This window comes from Mytilus galloprovincialis, chromosome 12, assembly GCF_965363235.1.
Source record: "Mytilus galloprovincialis chromosome 12, xbMytGall1.hap1.1, whole genome shotgun sequence".
NCBI lineage: Eukaryota > Metazoa > Mollusca > Bivalvia > Mytilida > Mytilidae > Mytilus > Mytilus galloprovincialis.
In genome coordinates, this window is record NC_134849.1 from 61002509 (window position 1) to 61024290 (window position 21782).

General features: G+C 32.3%; 1 protein-coding gene across 1 annotated transcript in view; it reads left to right on the plus strand.

Annotated features, from left to right (window-relative positions):
- LOC143054484 (uncharacterized) overlaps nucleotides 1-21782 on the plus strand; it is a 275789-nt gene that overhangs the window by 204072 nt on the left and 49935 nt on the right. Inside the window, exons 5-6 of the mRNA XM_076227508.1 lie at nucleotides 19004-19261; nucleotides 21314-21763. Of these exons, the coding sequence (XP_076083623.1) occupies nucleotides 19004-19261; nucleotides 21314-21763 (708 nt within the window). The remainder of the gene's footprint in view (nucleotides 1-19003; nucleotides 19262-21313; nucleotides 21764-21782) is intronic.

Consider the following 21782-nt stretch of genomic DNA (forward strand, 5'->3'; position numbering starts at 1 on the left):
GTCAATTAGCATAAAACTAAAGGATTTAAACTTTTATTTTATAGAATTTCTGCAAAAATGACCAATTTTGGCATTTTATGGTCAAAATAAGCATTTTATAGCTTTTTCAATATTGATGCATAAATGGCATCCTGACTTTCTATCTGACAGATTTTCATGTGTCAATATTTGTGTTTCTGTGCCTTTACTTAGTTCTTTTACTTATTTATGAACTCTGAATCTACAGAAAAGAAGATTATCTCAGACAAAATGTGCAAAATGTGTTGTATAAATGACCCTTGTCTAACGCCCTGTTTGGATGAAGTCAAAAAGTGGGGAGCTTGGTACATAAAATTTGAAGTCCATAATAAAGACCTCACTAAATTTGTATCAAAAGCACTTTACAATGTTTATTGTACCTGTTCCATTTCACATAAAATCTTTCTTTTCTTCTGTAGGATAGCAAGTGGTTTAAATATAAGCCTGTTGAGAATAAATTGCATGCAAGTTTTCCCTGAAAAGGCAAAAATCTTTGTATAAGACCATACTGTTTGTAAGAAAGGTTAATTGCAAGAGTCTTTTTTTGCTCAGATTTGTTGTATCATGTCACATGAGTATAGAAATGATAAAAAAGACACAAGTTTTTATTTCTTATAGCCTCAATATGCATTTTTAAATGTAAATATGTCTTACTTGGCCTAAGACCCTTTTAAACTAATATGATATATTATTTGTAACTTTTCTTTCCATTTAAAGTACTTTCAATACATATGTAAGGATTATTTATAACCAAAAAGCTTCACAATTTCAAAATTGCTGGAAAATATTACATCTTCATGTAAGGCCCCCTTCATTGAAAAAAAACTCAATTTTTAGGCCCAGGCTCATATAAATTTGACTTTTGAATAATTATGCCAAGTCTGATGAATCAAATGAGTACTCTATTGCTTTTAGTGTATGATAAGTTATATATTAAGGCATTTAAAAAGTATTTTTTGGCAATATTTTAATTTTTAAAGCCCCAAATGTTGATAGTTCATTTTTTTTCAATTTTAACGTCAAAATTTTACACGCAAAGATGAGTATTGAACTTAACTTATTGTCTATAATATACATCCTATTGTCATGAAACTTTGTAAGCAGTGTTATAATTCATTAAGCTTTGGTCATACCAAGTTTTTTTAAGATTTGTCAACTCTTTCTATCCTATTAGGTCCGAGACCACAATTGTCGTCCCTTGATTTTTGTTGTTCACAAATATAGTCTCTAGTGTTGACAGTGGGTTACTTGCCATTAATTTTTATACCCCTTCCAAATTTATTTCTCCATGTTTAATGCCTCAAATTGCAAGTAGGGGGGTAAAATTACACTGTAAAGAAATTTGGGTCCAGAATTTTAAAGAAAGTATTGATTTGGTCCAGCTGAAAAAGGTTTAAAATTAGCACTTCGGAAGCTGTAAAAAGATTTCAAGACGCCCTAAGCATAAATTTGTTCATATTTTGAGTTAGAGCCAATGAAGTTTTCTATAATTTTGATATAATTTGTCCCAAAAGTAGTACAACAGACTGTAAAAGTTTCTTTGAGAAAGTGCAGGTGGGATTTTTTTTTATTTTCATTTATGTTCTAAAAGAAATGCACTACGAATTAATTGTGGTCTTGGACCATGTAGAATATCAAATTAATTACTACTATTTTGTTTTCAAATATAAAATTACAGGGCTGTGCAGCATATTTTCAACGTTTATATGCCTGGAACTTTTAAGAGTTTTAACTTACACTAATATTCTGTACTACGTACCTTGTACGCTTACCTCGACCTAAAGGTTTTCTGTAAGAGATAACTTTGTCCTGGTAAAATATGTCCGGGGAGACATACATTACTAGTAGAAAAAGTCCCTAGAGTGTTTAAATTTTCGTGTGTGCCTGAGTTTCCAATAAAAATGATACAAGACTCGAAACTCAATTGTCATGTATTTAACATCGCATTTATAAATGATCTGTATGGAAAAACTTTACATATTTTAGATTTTACTGCCAAATATTCTCCACTTTACAGACCTTTGGTTCATGTCAGATATAAATAATATTTCAATGCTGGTCGAAGGCATCGTAAACATAATCATCCTGATCTACGGATCACCAAAGGCCATTCCTACATAGGATACAACGTCCGTTTACAAAATATTTTGTGCATACGTTGATAATTTTGTATTGGACAAACTTTTTTTTGAATGAACCCTGCTCTTCAAGTATAAAGACACAGAGTAACGTTCGTCATATCATGATTTCAAAGCTTTCAATATCGATTTCAAACGAATGCTTTGAAACTCAAAATGCAAGTGTTCATGTCAAACGCTCACGTGATACCAAACGGACTAGACCTTATACGGGAAAGACAAAACCCGAGGATTCCGGTAAAAAAAGTTTTGAGCGGGAAATACAAATATAAGATTTATTGTAGGAACGGAAAAATAAAATAAAATTAAATATCGCTGATAAATACAAATAAAAGATTTTCAAGCGGAAAGAATTTATAGGGTCGGTCGGTCAAGGGCAAACAAACAATATTTTAATTTACGCCTTATAGTCATTTTTTACCAATTTTTCGTAATTTTTTCTTATCTTTTACAAAAATCTTCTCTAAAACTAGTGGTCCAAATTAAACCATACTTGGCCAGAATCATCATTGAGGTATTTAGTTTAAAAAATGTGTGCGATGACCCTGCCAACCAACCAAGATGGCCACCATGGCTAAAAATAGAACATAAGGGTAAAATGTAGATTTTGGCTTATAACTCGGAAACCAAAGCATTAAAAGTAATTCAGACATGGGGGTTAAATTGTTTTGCAAGTCAAGATCTATCTGTCCTAAAATTTTCAGATGAATCCGACAACTGGTTATTTGGTTGCTGCCCCGGCCCTGAATTGGAATTTTTTAAGGAAATTTTGCTGTTTTTGGTTACTATCTTGAATATTATTATAGATAGAGATAAACTGTAAACAGCAATAATGTTCAGCAAAGTAAGATCCACAAATAAGTCAACATGACTTAAAAGGTCAGTTGACCCCTTAAGGAGTTATTGCCCTTTATAGTCAATTTTTAATAATTTTGTAAATTTTGTAAATTTTTTGTAAATTTTAACAAAATATTTTCCTCTGTAACTAATGGGCCAAGTTCATTATAAATTGAGATAAATGTAAGAAGCAAGAATGTTCAGTAAAGTATGATCTACAAACACATCACCATCACCAAAAACAATTTTGTCATGAATCCATCTGTGTCCTTTGTTTAATATGCACATAGACCGAGGTGAGCGACACAGGCTCTTAAGAGCCTCTAGTTTAAGAGACATGTATTGTCGAAATGCGCATCTGGTGCAAGAAAATTGTTACCGTTAATTTTATTAACTCTCTTGTGTCTACTTTAATAGATTCAATTAGTTAATATGAAATATTTTAACTGATTAAGTCATCAAAGATGCTCAATTCAAGCTTAAATACTAAAAATCTATCAAATATGCCGTAATATGTAATTTTTCAGATGGCTTTTGTCAAAAATGAAATTGGCCGCATCCGTGTTCATCCTCAACTTTATATAAGTTATGTATTATCATCAAATACAACTTACATTTAAATATTAAGAATGAACACAAATGCAGCCACTTCCATTTAAGACGGAAACTGTCTAAAAATTAACTCAAATTCTAAAATTGTAAAGATTTCAGTATTTTAGCATGACTTTATGATGCTAGTGCCAGATACAGCCCATATTTATGTTACAGAAGTATTCTTCTTTCCAATTAATGGCTTAAAGTTCAGATTTTAACAATTTTGTGAAACTGCTATATTTTGGGGCAAAAAGAGATCTTACTGAACCTACTCCTTTAGATATGTTGTTGCTTGTGTCAAAATGAAGGTCAAGTTCAATTTTCACGATTTTAGCATTTCTCCTTTTTGAGTTATTGCCATTTTTAATATCCAAAAGGGGTATTTTAAATATTTTTGTCGAGCCTGCAACTTTTGTTGCAGAAAGCTCGACAAAGGGATAGTGATCAGGCGGCGGCGGCGTTAGCTAACTTCTTAAAAGGTTTATATTTTAGAAGGTGAAAGACCTGGATGCTTCATACTTTGTATATAGATGCCTCATGTTACGAAATTTCCGTCAGTCACATGTCCAATGTCCTTGACCTCATTTTCATGGTTCAGTGACCACTTGAAAAAAAAGTTCAGAATTTTTGTAATCTTGAATTCTCTCTTATTATAAGTAATAGGATAACTATATTTGGTATATGCGTACCTTGCAAGGTCCTCATGCCCGTCAGACAGTTTTCACTTGACCTCTACCTCATTTCATGGATCAGTGAACAAGGTTAAGTTTTGGTGGTCAAGTCCATATCTCAGATACTATAAGCAATAGGGCTAGTATATTTGGTGTATGAAAGGACTGGAAGGTGTACATGTCCAATTGGCAGGTGTCATCTGACCTTGACCTCATTTTCATGGTTCAGTGGTTATAGTTAAGTTTTTGTGTTTTGGTCTGTTTTTCTCATACTTTATGCAATAGGTCTACTATAATTGTTGTATGGAATGATTGTAAGGTGTACATGTCTAGCGGGCAGATTTAATCTGACCTTGACCTCATTTTCATGGTTCAGTGGTCAAAGTTAAGTTTTTAAGTTTTGGTCTTTTTATCTAATATTATATGCCAAAGGTCAACTATATTTGGTGTATGGAAATATATTATGATCTGTATGTCAGTCCCACAGGTTTATTTGACCATGACCTGAATTGCACGGTTCATTGCACAGTGTTAAGTTTTTGTGTTTTGGTCTATTTTTCTAGAACTATAAGTAATAGGTCAACTATATTTGTTGTATGGAAGCTTTGTTAGCTGCAAATGTCTGTCTGGCATGGTTCATCTGACCTTGACCTCATAAGACCATACTGTTTGTAAGAAAGGTTAATTGCAAGAGTCTTTTTTTGCTCAGATTTGTTGTATCATGTCACATGAGTATAGAAATGATAAAAAAGACACAAGTTTTTATTTCTTATAGCCTCAATATGCATTTTTAAATGTAAATATGTCTTACTTGGCCTAAGACCCTTTTAAACTAATATGATATATTATTTGTAACTTTTCTTTCCATTTAAAGTACTTTCAATACATATATATGTAAGGATTATTTATAACCAAAAAGCTTCACAATTTCAAAATTGCTGGAAAATATTACATCTTCATGTAAGGCCCCCTTCATTGAAAAAAAACTCAATTTTTAGGCCCAGGCTCATATAAATTTGACTTTTGAATAATTATGCCAAGTCTGATGAATCAAATGAGTACTCTATTGCTTTTAGTGTATGATAAGTTATATATTAAGGCATTTAAAAAGTATTTTTTGGCAATATTTTAATTTTTAAAGCCCCAAATGTTGATAGTTCATTTTTTTTCAATTTTAACGTCAAAATTTTACACGCAAAGATGAGTATTGAACTTAACTTATTGTCTATAATATACATCCTATTGTCATGAAACTTTGTAAGCAGTGTTATAATTCATTAAGCTTTGGTCATACCAAGTTTTTTTAAGATTTGTCAACTCTTTCTATCCTATTAGGTCCGAGACCACAATTGTCGTCCCTTGATTTTTGTTGTTCACAAATATAGTCTCTAGTGTTGACAGTGGGTTACTTGCCATTAATTTTTATACCCCTTCCAAATTTATTTCTCCATCTTTAATGCCTCAAATTGCAAGTAGGGGGGTAAAATTACACTGTAAAGAAATTTGGGTCCAGAATTTTAAAGAAAGTAGTGATTTGGTCCAGCTGAAAAAGGTTTAAAATTAGCACTTCGGAAGCTGTAAAAAGATTTCAAGACGCCCTAAGCATAAATTTGTTCATATTTTGAGTTAGAGCCGATGAAGTTTTCTATAATTTTGATATAATTTGTCCCAAAAGTAGTACAACAGACTGTAAAAGTTTCTTTGAGAAAGTGCAGGTGGGATTTTTTTTATTTTCATTTATGTTCTAAAAGAAATGCACTACGAATTAATTGTGGTCTTGGACCATGTAGAATATCAAATTAATTACTACTATTTTGTTTTCAAATATAAAATTACAGGGCTGTGCAGCATATTTTCAACGTTTATATGCCTGGAACTTTTAAGAGTTTTAACTTACACTAATATTCTGTACTACGTACCTTGTACGCTTACCTCGACCTAAAGGTTTTCTGTAAGAGATAACTTTGTCCTGGTAAAATATGTCCGGGGAGACATACATTACTAGTAGAAAAAGTCCCTAGAGTGTTTAAATTTTCGTGTGTGCCTGAGTTTCCAATAAAAATGATACAAGACTCGAAACTCAATTGTCATGTATTTAACATCGCATTTATAAATGATCTGTATGGAAAAACTTTACATATTTTAGATTTTACTGCCAAATATTCTCCACTTTACAGACCTTTGGTTCATGTCAGATATAAATAATATTTCAATGCTGGTCGAAGGCATCGTAAACATAATCATCCTGATCTACGGATCACCAAAGGCCATTCCTACATAGGATACAACGTCCGTTTACAAAATATTTTGTGCATACGTTGATAATTTTGTATTGGACAAACTTTTTTTTGAATGAACCCTGCTCTTCAAGTATAAAGACACAGAGTAACGTTCGTCATATCATGATTTCAAAGCTTTCAATATCGATTTCAAACGAATGCTTTGAAACTCAAAATGCAAGTGTTCATGTCAAACGCTCACGTGATACCAAACGGACTAGACCTTATACGGGAAAGACAAAACCCGAGGATTCCGGTAAAAAAAGTTTTGAGCGGGAAATACAAATATAAGATTTATTGTAGGAACGGAAAAATAAAATAAAATTAAATATCGCTGATAAATACAAATAAAAGATTTTCAAGCGGAAAGAATTTATAGGGTCGGTCGGTCAAGGGCAAACAAACAATATTTTAATTTACGCCTTATAGTCATTTTTTACCAATTTTTCGTAATTTTTTCTTATCTTTTACAAAAATCTTCTCTTAAACTAGTGGTCCAAATTAAACCATACTTGGCCAGAATCATCATTGAGGTATTTAGTTTAAAAAATGTGTGCGATGACCCTGCCAACCAACCAAGATGGCCACCATGGCTAAAAATAGAACATAAGGGTAAAATGTAGATTTTGGCTTATAACTCTGAAACCAAAGCATTAAAAGTAATTCAGACATGGGGGTTAAATTGTTTTGCAAGTCAAGATCTATCTGTCCTAAAATTTTCAGATGAATCCGACAACTGGTTATTTGGTTGCTGCCCCGGCCCTGAATTGGAATTTTTTAAGGAAATTTTGCTGTTTTTGGTTACTATCTTGAATATTATTATAGATAGAGATAAACTGTAAACAGCAATAATGTTCAGCAAAGTAAGATCCACAAATAAGTCAACATGACTTAAAAGGTCAGTTGACCCCTTAAGGAGTTATTGCCCTTTATAGTCAATTTTTAATAATTTTGTAAATTTTGTAAATTTTTTGTAAATTTTAACAAAATATTTTCCTCTGTAACTAATGGGCCAAGTTCATTATAAATTGAGATAAATGTAAGAAGCAAGAATGTTCAGTAAAGTATGATCTACAAACACATCACCATCACCAAAAACAATTTTGTCATGAATCCATCTGTGTCCTTTGTTTAATATGCACATAGACCGAGGTGAGCGACACAGGCTCTTAAGAGCCTCTAGTTTAAGAGACATGTATTGTCGAAATGCGCATCTGGTGCAAGAAAATTGTTACCGTTAATTTTTTTTAAATCTCTTGTGTCTACTTTAATAGATTCAATTAGTTAATATGAAATATTTTAACTGATTAAGTCATCAAAGATGCTCAATTCAAGCTTAAATACTAAAAATCTATCAAATATGCCGTAATATGTAATTTTTCAGATGGCTTTTGTCAAAAATGAAATTGGCCGCATCCGTGTTCATCCTCAACTTTATATAAGTTATGTATTATCATCAAATACAACTTACATTTAAATATTAAGAATGAACACAAATGCAGCCACTTCCATTTAAGACGGAAACTGTCTAAAAATTAACTCAAATTCTAAAATTGTAAAGATTTCAGTATTTTAGCATGACTTTATGATGCTAGTGCCAGATACAGCCCATATTTATGTTACAGAAGTATTCTTCTTTCCAATTAATGGCTTAAAGTTCAGATTTTAACAATTTTGTGAAACTGCTATATTTTGGGGCAAAAAGAGATCTTACTGAACCTACTCCTTTAGATATGTTGTTGCTTGTGTCAAAATGAAGGTCAAGTTCAATTTTCACGATTTTAGCATTTCTCCTTTTTGATTTATTGCCATTTTTAATATCCAAAAGGGGTATTTTAAATATTTTTGTCGAGCCTGCAACTTTTGTTGCAGAAAGCTCGACAAAGGGATAGTGATCAGGCGGCGGCGGCGTTAGCTAACTTCTTAAAAGGTTTATATTTTAGAAGGTGAAAGACCTGGATGCTTCATACTTTGTATATAGATGCCTCATGTTACGAAATTTCCGTCAGTCACATGTCCAATGTCCTTGACCTCATTTTCATGGTTCAGTGACCACTTGAAAAAAAAGTTCAGAATTTTTGTAATCTTGAATTCTCTCTTATTATAAGTAATAGGATAACTATATTTGGTATATGCGTACCTTGCAAGGTCCTCATGCCCGTCAGACAGTTTTCACTTGACCTCTACCTCATTTCATGGATCAGTGAACAAGGTTAAGTTTTGGTGGTCAAGTCCATATCTCAGATACTATAAGCAATAGGGCTAGTATATTTGGTGTATGAAAGGACTGGAAGGTGTACATGTCCAATTGGCAGGTGTCATCTGACCTTGACCTCATTTTCATGGTTCAGTGGTTATAGTTAAGTTTTTGTGTTTTGGTCTGTTTTTCTCATACTTTATGCAATAGGTCTACTATAATTGTTGTATGGAATGATTGTAAGGTGTACATGTCTAGCGGGCAGATTTAATCTGACCTTGACCTCATTTTCATGGTTCAGTGGTCAAAGTTAAGTTTTTAAGTTTTGGTCTTTTTATCTAATATTATATGCCAAAGGTCAACTATATTTGGTGTATGGAAATATATTATGATCTGTATGTCAGTCCCACAGGTTTATTTGACCATGACCTGAATTGCACGGTTCATTGCACAGTGTTAAGTTTTTGTGTTTTGGTCTATTTTTCTTGAACTATAAGTAATAGGTCAACTATATTTGTTGTATGGAAGCTTTGTTAGCTGCAAATGTCTGTCTGGCATGGTTCATCTGACCTTGACCTCATTTTCATGGTTCATTGGCCTTTGTTTAGCTATCTTGGTTAATGTTAAGTTTATGTGACAGTTGTGATAAAGCTTTATACTTAGGACTATCAACATAGTATATAAAATTGAGAATGGAAATGGGGAATGTGTCAAAGAGACAACAACCCGACCAAATAAAAAAACAACAGCAGAAGGTCACCAACAGGTCTTCAATGTAGCGAGAAATTCCCGCACCCGGAGGCGTCCTTCAATGATTAGTAAAGAAGGCGAGCCATTTCAGTGTGTGCACTCTTGTATATTGTTATCATATTATGACTAAGCTAAAGGTAAATGTCTTATCTCACAATAAAAATTGAAGTGACAGATTTATTGAAAAAAAATCTATTTCTTAAGTGGTGATGATTATAATTAATATTATTAGACAGTTTGAAGTTAATTACATTATTAATAATTATATATGTAATGTTAGAATGCTATGGTAAGCCATAGTTATGTTCAAAGGGAAATAACCCTTCAGATTTTTAGTCCCTTACCGACGAAGTCAAAGGGGCATTAGGTTTGCACTCTGTCCGTCTGTCTGTCCATCCGTCAGTCCAGCAAATCAGTTTTCCAGACTTTTTTTTCATGCTTGAAGATATTGATTTGATATTTAGTGTATTGTTTTATCATGACAAAGTACAGGTCAAGTTCGATTTTCACGATTTTAGCTTTTCTTCTTGTTCAGTTAAAGCCCTTTCCTTAGAATTAAATTTTGTTGAAATACTTATTAATTACTAGATTTCTTTTCAAAGGGAAATAATTCATTTTTTTTCAAAGATTTATAAAAGACATTGTATTCACAAGGCACTTGTCTCAGAATTTTTTCCCTATATACCTTAGTATATATAACACAAGGTTCTTAACTCGCAATTTTGAAAAATGACAGCCGGTTGCGAAATTCAGTTATATGCCGATTTCTGGGTTGTCAACACCGCTAAAACTTGTTATGTCGTATATCTAAATTGATTTTTATACACAATGGTGTATAACACGTATACTTTAGTTGTCGGAATTATCCGTAGCAATCACACCCAAGTATGTCAATTGTAGATATTTTGTCTACCGACACCAAATTGGAAACACACGTCTCGCAGTAAAAGGTATCTTCACACTCTCTTTCTATATCTCGGTTTCCGATTGGTCAAATTCTATGGAAAGGTCTAAATGTTTCTCTGTGTTATCTGATCTTATTACATATCATACGTAAAGTCTAGAGAGAGTCTGAATAACATATAACATAACTGAATCGGAGAACCCGTTGTTCGGTTGCTGCCTCTAAATTGGTAATTTTAAGGAAATTTTGCCGTTTTTGGTTGTTATCTTGAATATTATTATAGATCATGAGGTAAACTGTGAACGGCAATAATGTTCAGCAAAGTAAGATCTACAAATAAGTCAACATGATCAAAATGGTCAATTGACTCCTAAGAAGATATTGCCCTTTATAGTCAATTTTTAACAATTTTTCGTAAATTTTGGTAATCTTTTACAAAAATCTTCTCCTCTGAAACTACGAAGGCAAATTAAACCAAACTTGTCCACAATCATCATTAGGGTATGCAGTTAAAAAAATGTTTCCATTGACCCGGCCAACCAACCAAAATGGCCGCCACAGCTAAAAATAGAACATAGGGGTAAAATGCAGTTTTTGGCTTATAACTCAAAAACCAAAGCATTTAGAGCAACTTGATGGGGTTAAATTGTTAATCAGGTCATGATTTATCTGCCCTGAAATTTTCAGATGGATCAGAGAACCCGTTGTTGGGTTGCTGCCCCTATTAACAGGCTGCCTGGTTATTATCTTGAATGTTATTATAGATAGAGATAAACTGTAAACAGCAATAATGTACAGCCAAGTAAGACCTAAAAATAAGTCAACATGAACAAAATGGTCAATTGACCCCCTGAGGAGTTATTGTCCTTTAGAGTCAATTTTTAACAATTTTCATAAAATTTGTAAATTTTTACTAAAATTGTCCACTGAAACTACTGGGCCAAGTTCATTATAGATAGAGATAATTGTTAGCAGCAAGAATATTCAGTAAAGTAAGATGTACAAACACATCACATCACCAAAAGTTAACACAATTTTGTCATGAATCCATCTTCTTCCTTTGTTTAATATTCACATAGACCAAGGTGAGCGACACAGGCTCTTTAGAGCCTCTAGTTTTCTGTAGGGGAAAGTAACAGTCTTCTTTTCGCAAATATAATATATGCTTTTTTACTTATCACATTCATATAGGATTAAAAGCTTGTGTTCTCATGTTTTATACGACCGCAAAAAATTGCAGTCATATATTGGTATCACGTCATTGTCGTCCGTGTCGTCCGAAGACCATTACTTTCAGGACAATAATTTTAGTTTAAGTGAATGGACCTCTATGAAATTCAAACACAAGGTTTGAAACTACAAAGGGAAGGTTGGGATTAATTTTGGGGGTTTTGGTCCCAACAGTTTAGGAATTTAGGGAATAAAAAGGGGTCAATATAAGCATTTTTCTAGTTTCCAGACAATAACTTGTGTGTAAGTGTATGGATCTTTCTGAAATTTTACCTTAAAGGTTCCATACCAAAAATGGAAGGTTGGGATTGATTTTGGGGGTTTTGGCCCCATTTGTTTAGGAATTAGGGCCGAAAACAATACTTTTCTAATACTTTGTATAAATTGCTTATTTCTTGACCAATTTCAATGGGGTTTTATTCTTGAATTCTTCCTGTTTTTTAAAATGCTAAATCTAACCGCGTATTAAGATTTGAATTTTGGGCCCCCTTTTTAAATAGGTCCACATTGAGGTCCAAAGTGCCCAAAATTAATCTTTGTTTGATTTCATCAAAAATTGAATTATTGGGGTTCTTTGATATGCCGAATCTCACCATGTATTTAGATTCTTAATTTTTGGTCCCGTTTTCAAATGGGTCTACATTAAGGTCCAAACCGTCCAAAATTAAACTTAGATTGATTTTAACAAAAATTGAATTCTTGGGGTTCTTTGATATGCTGAATCTAAACATGTATTTAAATTTTTAATTATGGACCCAGTTTTCAAGTTGGTCCAAATTGGGGTCAAAAATTAAACTTTGTTTGATTTCAACAAAAATTGAATATATGGGATTCTTTTATATGCTGAATCTAACCGTGTATTACATTTTTTGGATTTTGGGTTCTGTTTTTAAATTGGTCCACATTTAGGTCTAAAGGGTCCAACATTAAACTTTGTTTGATTTCATCAAAAATTGAATTATTGGGGTAAATTTGATATGCCGAAACTAACCATGTATTTAGATTTTTGATTTTTGGGCCCCGTTATCAAATTGGTCAACATTGAGGTCAAAAGGGTCCAAAATTAAACTTTCTCTGATTTCATAAAAAATTGAATTCTTGGGGTTCTTTGATATGGTGAAACTATATAACCATGTATTTATATTTTGGATATTGGACCATAATAGGTAAATGTCCAACTTATAATTTTTAAGATCTTAGAATACATTCATTCTGTGTCAGAAACCTATGCTGTGTCAAATATTTGATCACAATCCAAATGCAGAGCTGTATCAAGCTTGAATGTTGTGTCCATACTTGCCCCAACTGTTCAGGGTTCGACCTCTGTGGTCGTATCAAGCTGCGCCCTGCGGATAATTTTATTGGCTATTTTTCTCTATTCTGTATACTCCACTCACACCCTTATATATAGGCTTTTTTAGTATCTTGCCTGACAAGGCCCATGATTGGTAAATAAAATAATGTCTAATGTCTATAGACCCTTTGGCAATTACTATTGACTATTGTAATTTCAATTATATTCGAAATAAGCTTGATTTCTTTACTAGTCTGTCCGTTGTAAATCTAATATATAGAATAGAATATACCTTTTTTTCCAAATTAATGTGCAACATTAGATTTTAGCAATATTAACAATTAAACGAATAGAAAAAAAAATACTGATGGAAAGAATTACTTGATTGATAGAATATGAATAAGACAAGTTAAATATATGTCACGAGTTTCCGAGAAAACAGAGAAAAAAAAACCATTCATCGTGAAATCAATACAAATTGAACTTAAGATACACAATTAAGCAAAGGCACACTAATTTATTAACAAAACAATGCAAACAATTCAACAATTCTTTATTCACAGATGGGTACATGAAGTGTAAAAACTGATACAAGTTGATATCATTTCATTTACAATTCAATAAACATATAGCAGGGTTCTCATTAGGAATTTTTCATAGTGATCACTTTTAGAAATGGTGATTCCCAATAGATTTTGTTGAGTCCAGGATGCATGTAATTTTTTGTGTGTTAATACAATGAAATATGACGAATTAAACTAAAACGATGCATGTTGGATTGGTTGTTTTTATTATATCAATAAAAATTATGATCTCTTAATAATTATTGTTCATTACAAAATATTTAACAGACTTCTTTCTGGGTCTATCAATTCTTGTTGTAGGGCCACATTTAAAAAATGAGATAGCAGCTAATTCACTGTTATATATAACGTTAATTGAACTACTTCTGCCCACCCGATTTTTTGTGGAAAGCAGTGGGCGTAATCTTTGAAAAATAATCAGATGTAATATTTTTATAGAAAAATGCTTGAAACATCCGTGCAACCTATAGTGTCTGACATTTTAAAAGAAAAGGTGAGCGACACAGGCTTTTTAGAGCCTCTAGTTTTCTCTATTCATTAGTTTTTATACGACCGCAAATTTTGAAAAAAATTTCGTCGTATATTGCTATCACGTTGGCGTCGTCGTCGTCGTCCGAATACTTTTAGTTTTCGCACTCTAACTTTAGTAAAAAGGCATAGAAATCTATGAAATTTTAACACAAGGTTTATGACCATAAAAGGAAGGTTGGTATTGATTATGGGAGTTTTGGTCCCAACATTTTAGGAATTAGGGGCCAAAAAGGGCCCAAATAAGCATTTTCTTGGTTTTCGCACTATAACTTTAGTTTAAGTTAATAGAAATCTATGAAATTTTGACACAAGGTTTATGACCACAAAAGAAAGGTTGGGATTGATTTTGGGAGTTTTGGTTTCAACAGTTTAGGAATTAGGGGCCAAAAAAGGGCCCAAATAAGCATTATTCTTGGTTTTTGCACAATAACTTTAGTTTACGTAAATAGAAATCAATGAAATTTAAACACAATGTTTATGACCACAAAAGGAAGGTTGGTATTGATTTTGGGAGTTAAGGTCCCAACAGTTTAGGAATTAGGGGCCAAAAAGGGACCCAAATATGCATTTATCTTGGTTTTCGCACCATAACGTTAGTATAAGTAAATAGAAATCTATGAAATTTAAACACAAGGTTTATGACCATAAAAGGAAGGTTGGTATTGTTAGCTCACCTGGCCTAAAAGGCCATGTGAGCTTTTCTCATCACTTGGCGTCCGTCGTCGTCGTCTGTCGTCGTTAACAATTTTTCAAACATCTTCTCCTCTGAAACTACTGAATGGATTTGAATGAAACTTAGCATGATTGTTCCTTAGAGTATCCTGCACAAAGTGTGTGCTTCGATTTTTGATCCGTCAAAAAACATGGCCGCCGTTACTTAAAATAGAACATAGGGGTCAAATGCAGTTTTTGGCTTATATCTCAAAAACGAAAGCATTCAGAGCAAATCTGACGTGGGGTAAAAATGTTCATTAGGTCAAGCCCTGAAATTTTCAGATGAATCAAACAATCCATTGTTGGGTTGCTGCCACTTAATTGGTAATTTTAAGGAAATTTTGCAGTTTTTGGTCATTATCTTGAATATTATTATAGATACAGATAAACTGTTAATAGCAAAAATGTTAAGCAAAGTAAGATCTACAAATAAGTCAATTTGACCAAGTTTGATTTTAACAAAAATTGAATTCTTGGGCCTCTTTGATATGCTGAATCTAAACATGTACTTAGATTTTTGATTATGGGCCCAGTTTTCAAGTTGGTCCAAATCAGGATCTAAAATTATTATATTAAATATTGTGCAATAGCAAGTCCTTTCAATTGCACAATATTGTGAAATAGAAAAAAAAAATTTAATTAGAGTTATCTTTCTTTGTCCAGAATAGTAAGCAAGAAATATCTTATTGCACAATATTGTGCAATAGCAAGAATTTTTTTTAATTGGAGTTATCTTTCTTTGTCCAGAATCAACTTAAATCTTTGTTATATACAATATACAATGTATATTCACTTTTTACTACCAACTGATAAATTAAAATAATCTTTACCATTCAGTGATAACAAGCAGTTTTTTTACATCTTAATATTTTATGATGTATTTAAATGAGTAGTTATTGTTGCAAACTTCATTAGAATATTTTAATTGAGATTAGTTTTGGAATAATGGAAAGGGGGATGTGATTAAAAAAATTGGGTTCAATTTTTCTCATTTGAAATTTCATAAATAAAAAGAAAATTTCTTCAAACATTTTTTTGAGAGGATTACTATTCAACAGCATAGTGAATTGCTCTAAGAGAAAACAAAAAATTTAAGTTCATTAGAACACATTCATTCTGTGTCAGAAACCTATGCTGTGTCAACTATTTAATCACAATCCAAATTTAGAGCTGAATCCAGCTTGAATGTTGTGTCCATACTTGCCCTAACCGTTCAGTGTTCAACCTCTGCGGTCGTATAAAGCTATGCCCTGCGGAGCATCTGGTTGGCATTTTTCTCTATTTTGTAAACTTTATACACACCCTCATATGAAGGCCCAAATACATGTCAGAAGTGTCCAAGAAAATAGATAAAAAGTAAAATCACAATGTTACTGAACTCCGTGGAAAATTCAAAACGGAAAGTCCCTTATCAAATGGCAAATTTAAAAGCTCAAACACATCAAGCGAATGGATAATAACTGTCATATTCCTGACATGGTACAAGCATTTTCTAATGTAGAAAATGGTGGATTAAACCTAATTTTATACATGTAGCTAGCTACACCTCTCCCTTGTATGACAGTCATTTCATATTGACAACGATGTGTGAAGAAAACAAACAGACATAATAGTTAAAAATGTCAAAAATAGGTGTACCGCAGTCAACATTGTGTTATAATCTTAAACATATCTTTTCTACAAACGAAGCCCTGTTTTGCTCATATTGGTGACCGTATGAGGTGTATACATGTGCACACAATAAATTGGGGAAAATTCAGAAAAGAAACCATCTGTTTTGAGGGCACAGGGTTGGATGTGTGGTTAATTTTAAATTCAACAGGTCTTTTAGGAATTTCCTATTACTTTGCATGCAAGAAGAAATGTTGTAATCTATCAACTAGCACGATTGTGATTCTTTGATTTATGACTATTCTCTTGAATGAATTAACACTTTAATGTTATCAAAGTTACAAAAAGTATTGTTAAAACTTCTGCATACGGACAAAACATGTTGAATGAAAATCACTGTGGTTCATTGGCGAATAAGAGAAATTTCATGACAGAATTTTTATATAATAAGGCCACACTTAAAAATATTTTAGTTTGCCCAAACCCTACCCAAAGCTTGAGACAGTCAGTAGGTAGGTAGGCATTTTTTTTAATTTTTTTTAAAGAAATTGAAGTATCAGATGTTTATTAGTCTTCATGCCTAGTTGATTAAAAAAAAACTTCTTCAAATCAGGACAATAAAAAAATTTGAGTAGGCAGCTTTTTTCTGGGTAGGTAGCGTTTGGGCAAACAAACCTATTATTTATTATGGCCTAAGCAGTAATTTTTTTCGATAATTAACAAGGTCTTTCCATGAATTATTTACAGTTTAATATGTTCGAGTTGAATCAATTTTGTGTGACAAATGGATCATATAATTATGACTTAAAGGATGTAGTGACCAACTTATGACTTTTAAGAACATGACAAGAAATGCCTCTTATTATCACATGTTATTTCATTGGCTTGATTTCTACTGTCTATGCAGTCTGTTGACATACATCCAGTGTCACCTTGGTTATTGTACATTGTATCTACATGTCAATCATTGATGTAAAACCAATACAAACTTAACTTTATATAAATAATTAAGCTAATGCACAAAAATTTATTTACAAAACAATGCAAAAAAATTCACAATTCTTAATTATCAGATGGGTATATGAAGTGTAAAATCTGCTATCAATACATTTGCAAATCAATAAATATATAGCTGTTAATTCACCGTAATATAATGATATTTGAACACCTTCCGCCTACCCAATCTTCCATGGACAGCAGTGGGCGTGAATCCCACTCTATACTGTGGACCTGTAAGTGGGCGTGGACCAAAGATGTCCATATAATGCCCAAGCCCACCGTGGGCGCAAGGAAATGACAAAAATCCACCTGGGCTGTAGACTACTGTGTATGTTGTGTCAAATGTTTAATCACAATCCAAATTCAGAGCTGTATCAAGCTTGAATGTTGTATCTATACTGGCCTTTACTGTTTAGGGTTCGACCTCTGTAATTATATCAAGCTGTGACCTGTGGAGCATTTATATATATACAGATAATATCATAAATTACCAATTCAGTTAGCATTTTGTTCTAATGCAATGTATTTTTAATCAAGAAGGGACTATATATTGCCATGCAATACTCTCAGAATGCTTGTTCTAATTTATTTGTCTGTCATAGTCGATATGTAATATGGTACACCCTTGTCCGTCTTTCTGTTCATCCATATGCCTCTCTGTTTGTTTGGAGAATGCTTAAATACAATTTAATGAAATATTTATGCAATATTTGAATTGATGGAATAATTCTTTACTTTGATTTTCAAAAATGTGTTTGTCTGTCGTTCCATAGTTACTATACGTCAGATGTATGTCAGTTTTGCTCATGTTTTGCATTTACTATAATAAGTACACTTGGTTTGACTTATTTGAGATATACACTAGTCTATTGTTGTGATTGATAAAAGTAGGCCCCCTTGTTATCATTTAATTGTTTTTCTCTTTTACTCTATGATACCCTTAACCAATTATGCCCTGATTTTATCTTGCATGAGCAACACCACCAATGCCACATGTGAAGCAGGACCTGGTAAACCTCCAAGATCACCAGACGTCATCTCTGTATTTGGTTGTTTAAGTGTTGCTCAATATTTGGATTTCTGAATAATGTTTGGTATAGTTTTTCTATTTTTTTGTACCGGTTTGTGATGATGACGAGGTGTAAATCATTTGAATAAAGCTTCATCAAATCACTATGCTAGGATAGATTAACTCTTTATCATATTTACACTTTAGGTAATCTATGAAACTGTTTTACTTTATATAAACGCTTTATGCTTGTATTCCTATCAACACATTATGAAATATATTTGGCATAGTAATTTTACAAATACTATGATAATCATGAATTGCCCAACATTTTCACTGTAAAATGGGAAAACCATTTTAAAATTGTGGTCACTTCGAGACCCATAAAAATACATGTTAGATAACTTACATTAAAAGGAAATAATCGACAAAGTCACAATGAAGCCTTCAACAAAAATCCTCACCTGACTGTAGGTTCAAAAGGGCCCTTAATTATTGTTTAATCATCTAAGTTTGCTAAAAACTAAATATTTAATATTAACAAGCATGGAAAAGGTGCATAATAGAAAATACTTGATTATAATAAATTGTGTAAAATAGTATTTTTCTTCATAAAAATAACTTTATATCTTTGACTTTGTAGATGAAGTCCCAACTGAAATAAGATTAATGACTGACAAAAGATCTGTCGAATTGTACCTTAAATTACTTGAGTCAGGCTCTGAGAAAAAGAGAGACATACGTTTAGTAGTAGTTGGAAAGAAAGGGGCAGGAAAAACTTCATTGATTAAAAGATTGTTTGGTGAAGATAATACAGATGTTACCAGTACAAATGGAATAGAAATTCATAAAATAAAATGCAAAGCAATGTCTGATGATGGAATATGGAATAAATTAGATGGTATGTTTAAAGATAAAACAAATATAACAAAAGTTTTGAAACTTGTATATAATGAATCAATCAATTCCAACATACTTCATTTGGTTCACTGATGCCTAATCATCTGAGGTTTCAGTCCGGAATATATATGTTGTTTTAGGCTCTGAAGTTTCCTGATTATTTCCCTTTCTCAGATACTAAAGGTACCAGGCCATCTTTTTTTGTTGGTAGGATCCAACTGTGCTTGACTTCCTTTTCTTTGGGTCACATAATTTTTTATGATTAGATCTATTCTTAGATACTTTAAGTAATGAGTCAACTATATTTGGTGTATAGAACAATTGCAAGTTGTACATGTTCATCTGAACGGGTTAATATGACTTTGACCTAATTTTCATGGATCATTTATAGTGGTTAGCTTATTTTATACCTGTATTATGACATTAACCTTAGGGATGACTGGGGTATAGAAATAAGGTCATCTCTAAAATTTGACGGGCATTGAAACCAGTGCCAAAGAGGGGTGTCCGTTCGGCTTTGTGGGATGAATAAATTTGCAGCCTGACCAGTCAGAATAGTGACGTTAATTCCAATAGTTCTTGTAGAGAGCATTCAAAGCCCTCTGTACATTAAATTTGTAACAACACTTTACTTGGTCTGTATGTGACTTGTTAGAAAGTAGAATTTCTTGTTAATTTTCTCTTGTCCTGAACATACAACAATCAATTAGTTATATTTAAATCTTAAAGACATTCAACATCAAACTCAATCACAGGCTAGACATTTCAGTATATATGCAATCTTTTAAGTTCATCTGTCCCTAACCTTGACCCTTTATAAATAGTTTGTGAAACTTCAATTTTTCTGTCAGACACAGGCTAGACATTTCAGTATATAATTTTTCTGTCAGACACAGGCTAGACATTTCAGTATATATGCAATCTTTTAAGTTCATCTGTCCCTAACCTTGAACCTTTATAAATAGTTTGTGAAACTTCAATTTTTCTGTCAGACACAGGCTAGACATTTCAGTATATATGCAATCTTTTAAGTTCATCTGTCCCTAACCTTGACCCTTTATAAATAGTTTGTGAAACTTCAATTTTTCTGTCAGACACAGGCTAGACATTTCAGTATATATGCAATCTTTTAAGTTCATCTGTCCCTAACCTTGACCCTTTATAAATAGTTTGTGAAACTTCAATTTTTCTGTCAGACACAAGCTAGACATTTTAGTGTATGCAGTCTTTTAAGTTCATTTGTCCGTAATCTAAACCCCTATACATAGTTTGTGAAACTAAATTTCTTTCTGTCAGACGCAGGACTGCCAGAAAGAAAACGTTTGCTGATCCTTCCAGACATTTGGTGCTTCTTAATTTTTTTAAAACTCATTACCTAATTTGTAAGAACAGATATTAGGGTGGAATAATATACGAAATTTTTATTCTGTAACTGTTCATTGCTTATTTTATACCTTTAACTAAATAAACAGTGTTTCTCCGGGGAGATAAGGGTGTTAATTAAATCGGTAGATTTTTAAAATTACTTGCCAACATGTAGTTTATATCATGCTTTTTTCAAAATTTTAATAGAAAGTATGGGTCACAGGATTTTTTTTCAAGCTTCAGGTTTTAAAAAATTGTCAGATTTTCTATAGATTTTACAAACAGTGAAAACTAATTTTGAATGATAGAAAGTAAAATAAACGATAGAATTTTCAGAAAATAAAATGAAAAATTTGGATGGCAGAACTTGTTTTTTCTTGCTACCAAAAACAATATATAAATTTACAACACATTCTTTTTTAATAGCTGGTTAATCAGCTGAGTTATCACCCTTTTTACTGCTATGTTAAAATAAAATTGTAACATACAAAAAAATAATCTTAATACATGTATGTGGTAACAGTTCAACTTCTAAAAACATATAATTCTATAAACTATTTTCTATTGATAGGAACTATACTCATGCAAGACTATTGAAAGAATATGAGGGAAAACTTCAGGACAAAGGAACAACGGAAGAACCAGTACAATCGGCGGTAGAAATAATTCGTTTATTTTCTATTGATAGGAAACTATGAAGAAACTGAAACTCATGCAAGACTATTGAAAGAATATGAGGGAAAACTTCAGGACAAAGGAACAACGGAAGAACCAGTACAATCCCAATTTGCCATTAAGGACAACACACCAGCAACAAGTTTTGATGAATCAAAAACATCAGGGACAGTATATCAGCAGCCTAAAATAATGACATCTCTAGTAACCACTGAATCTCAAGTTGAACCTCCAGTAACCTCGCAGCAACCAAACCAATCATTAGAACAGGCAAAAAAGGATATTGAAACTATGCTTCAATCTAATGTTGATTTACATGACAAAGAGGAGTATGCTACATTATTGTTATGGGATTTTGCAGGAGATGAAGAATTTTACCACACACATCAAACATTTTTGTCTCCAGATGCAATTTATCTTGTTGTTACAAAACTAAATGAGGCTGGCGACAAAGAAGCACAAGGTAAAATTTCATATATAGA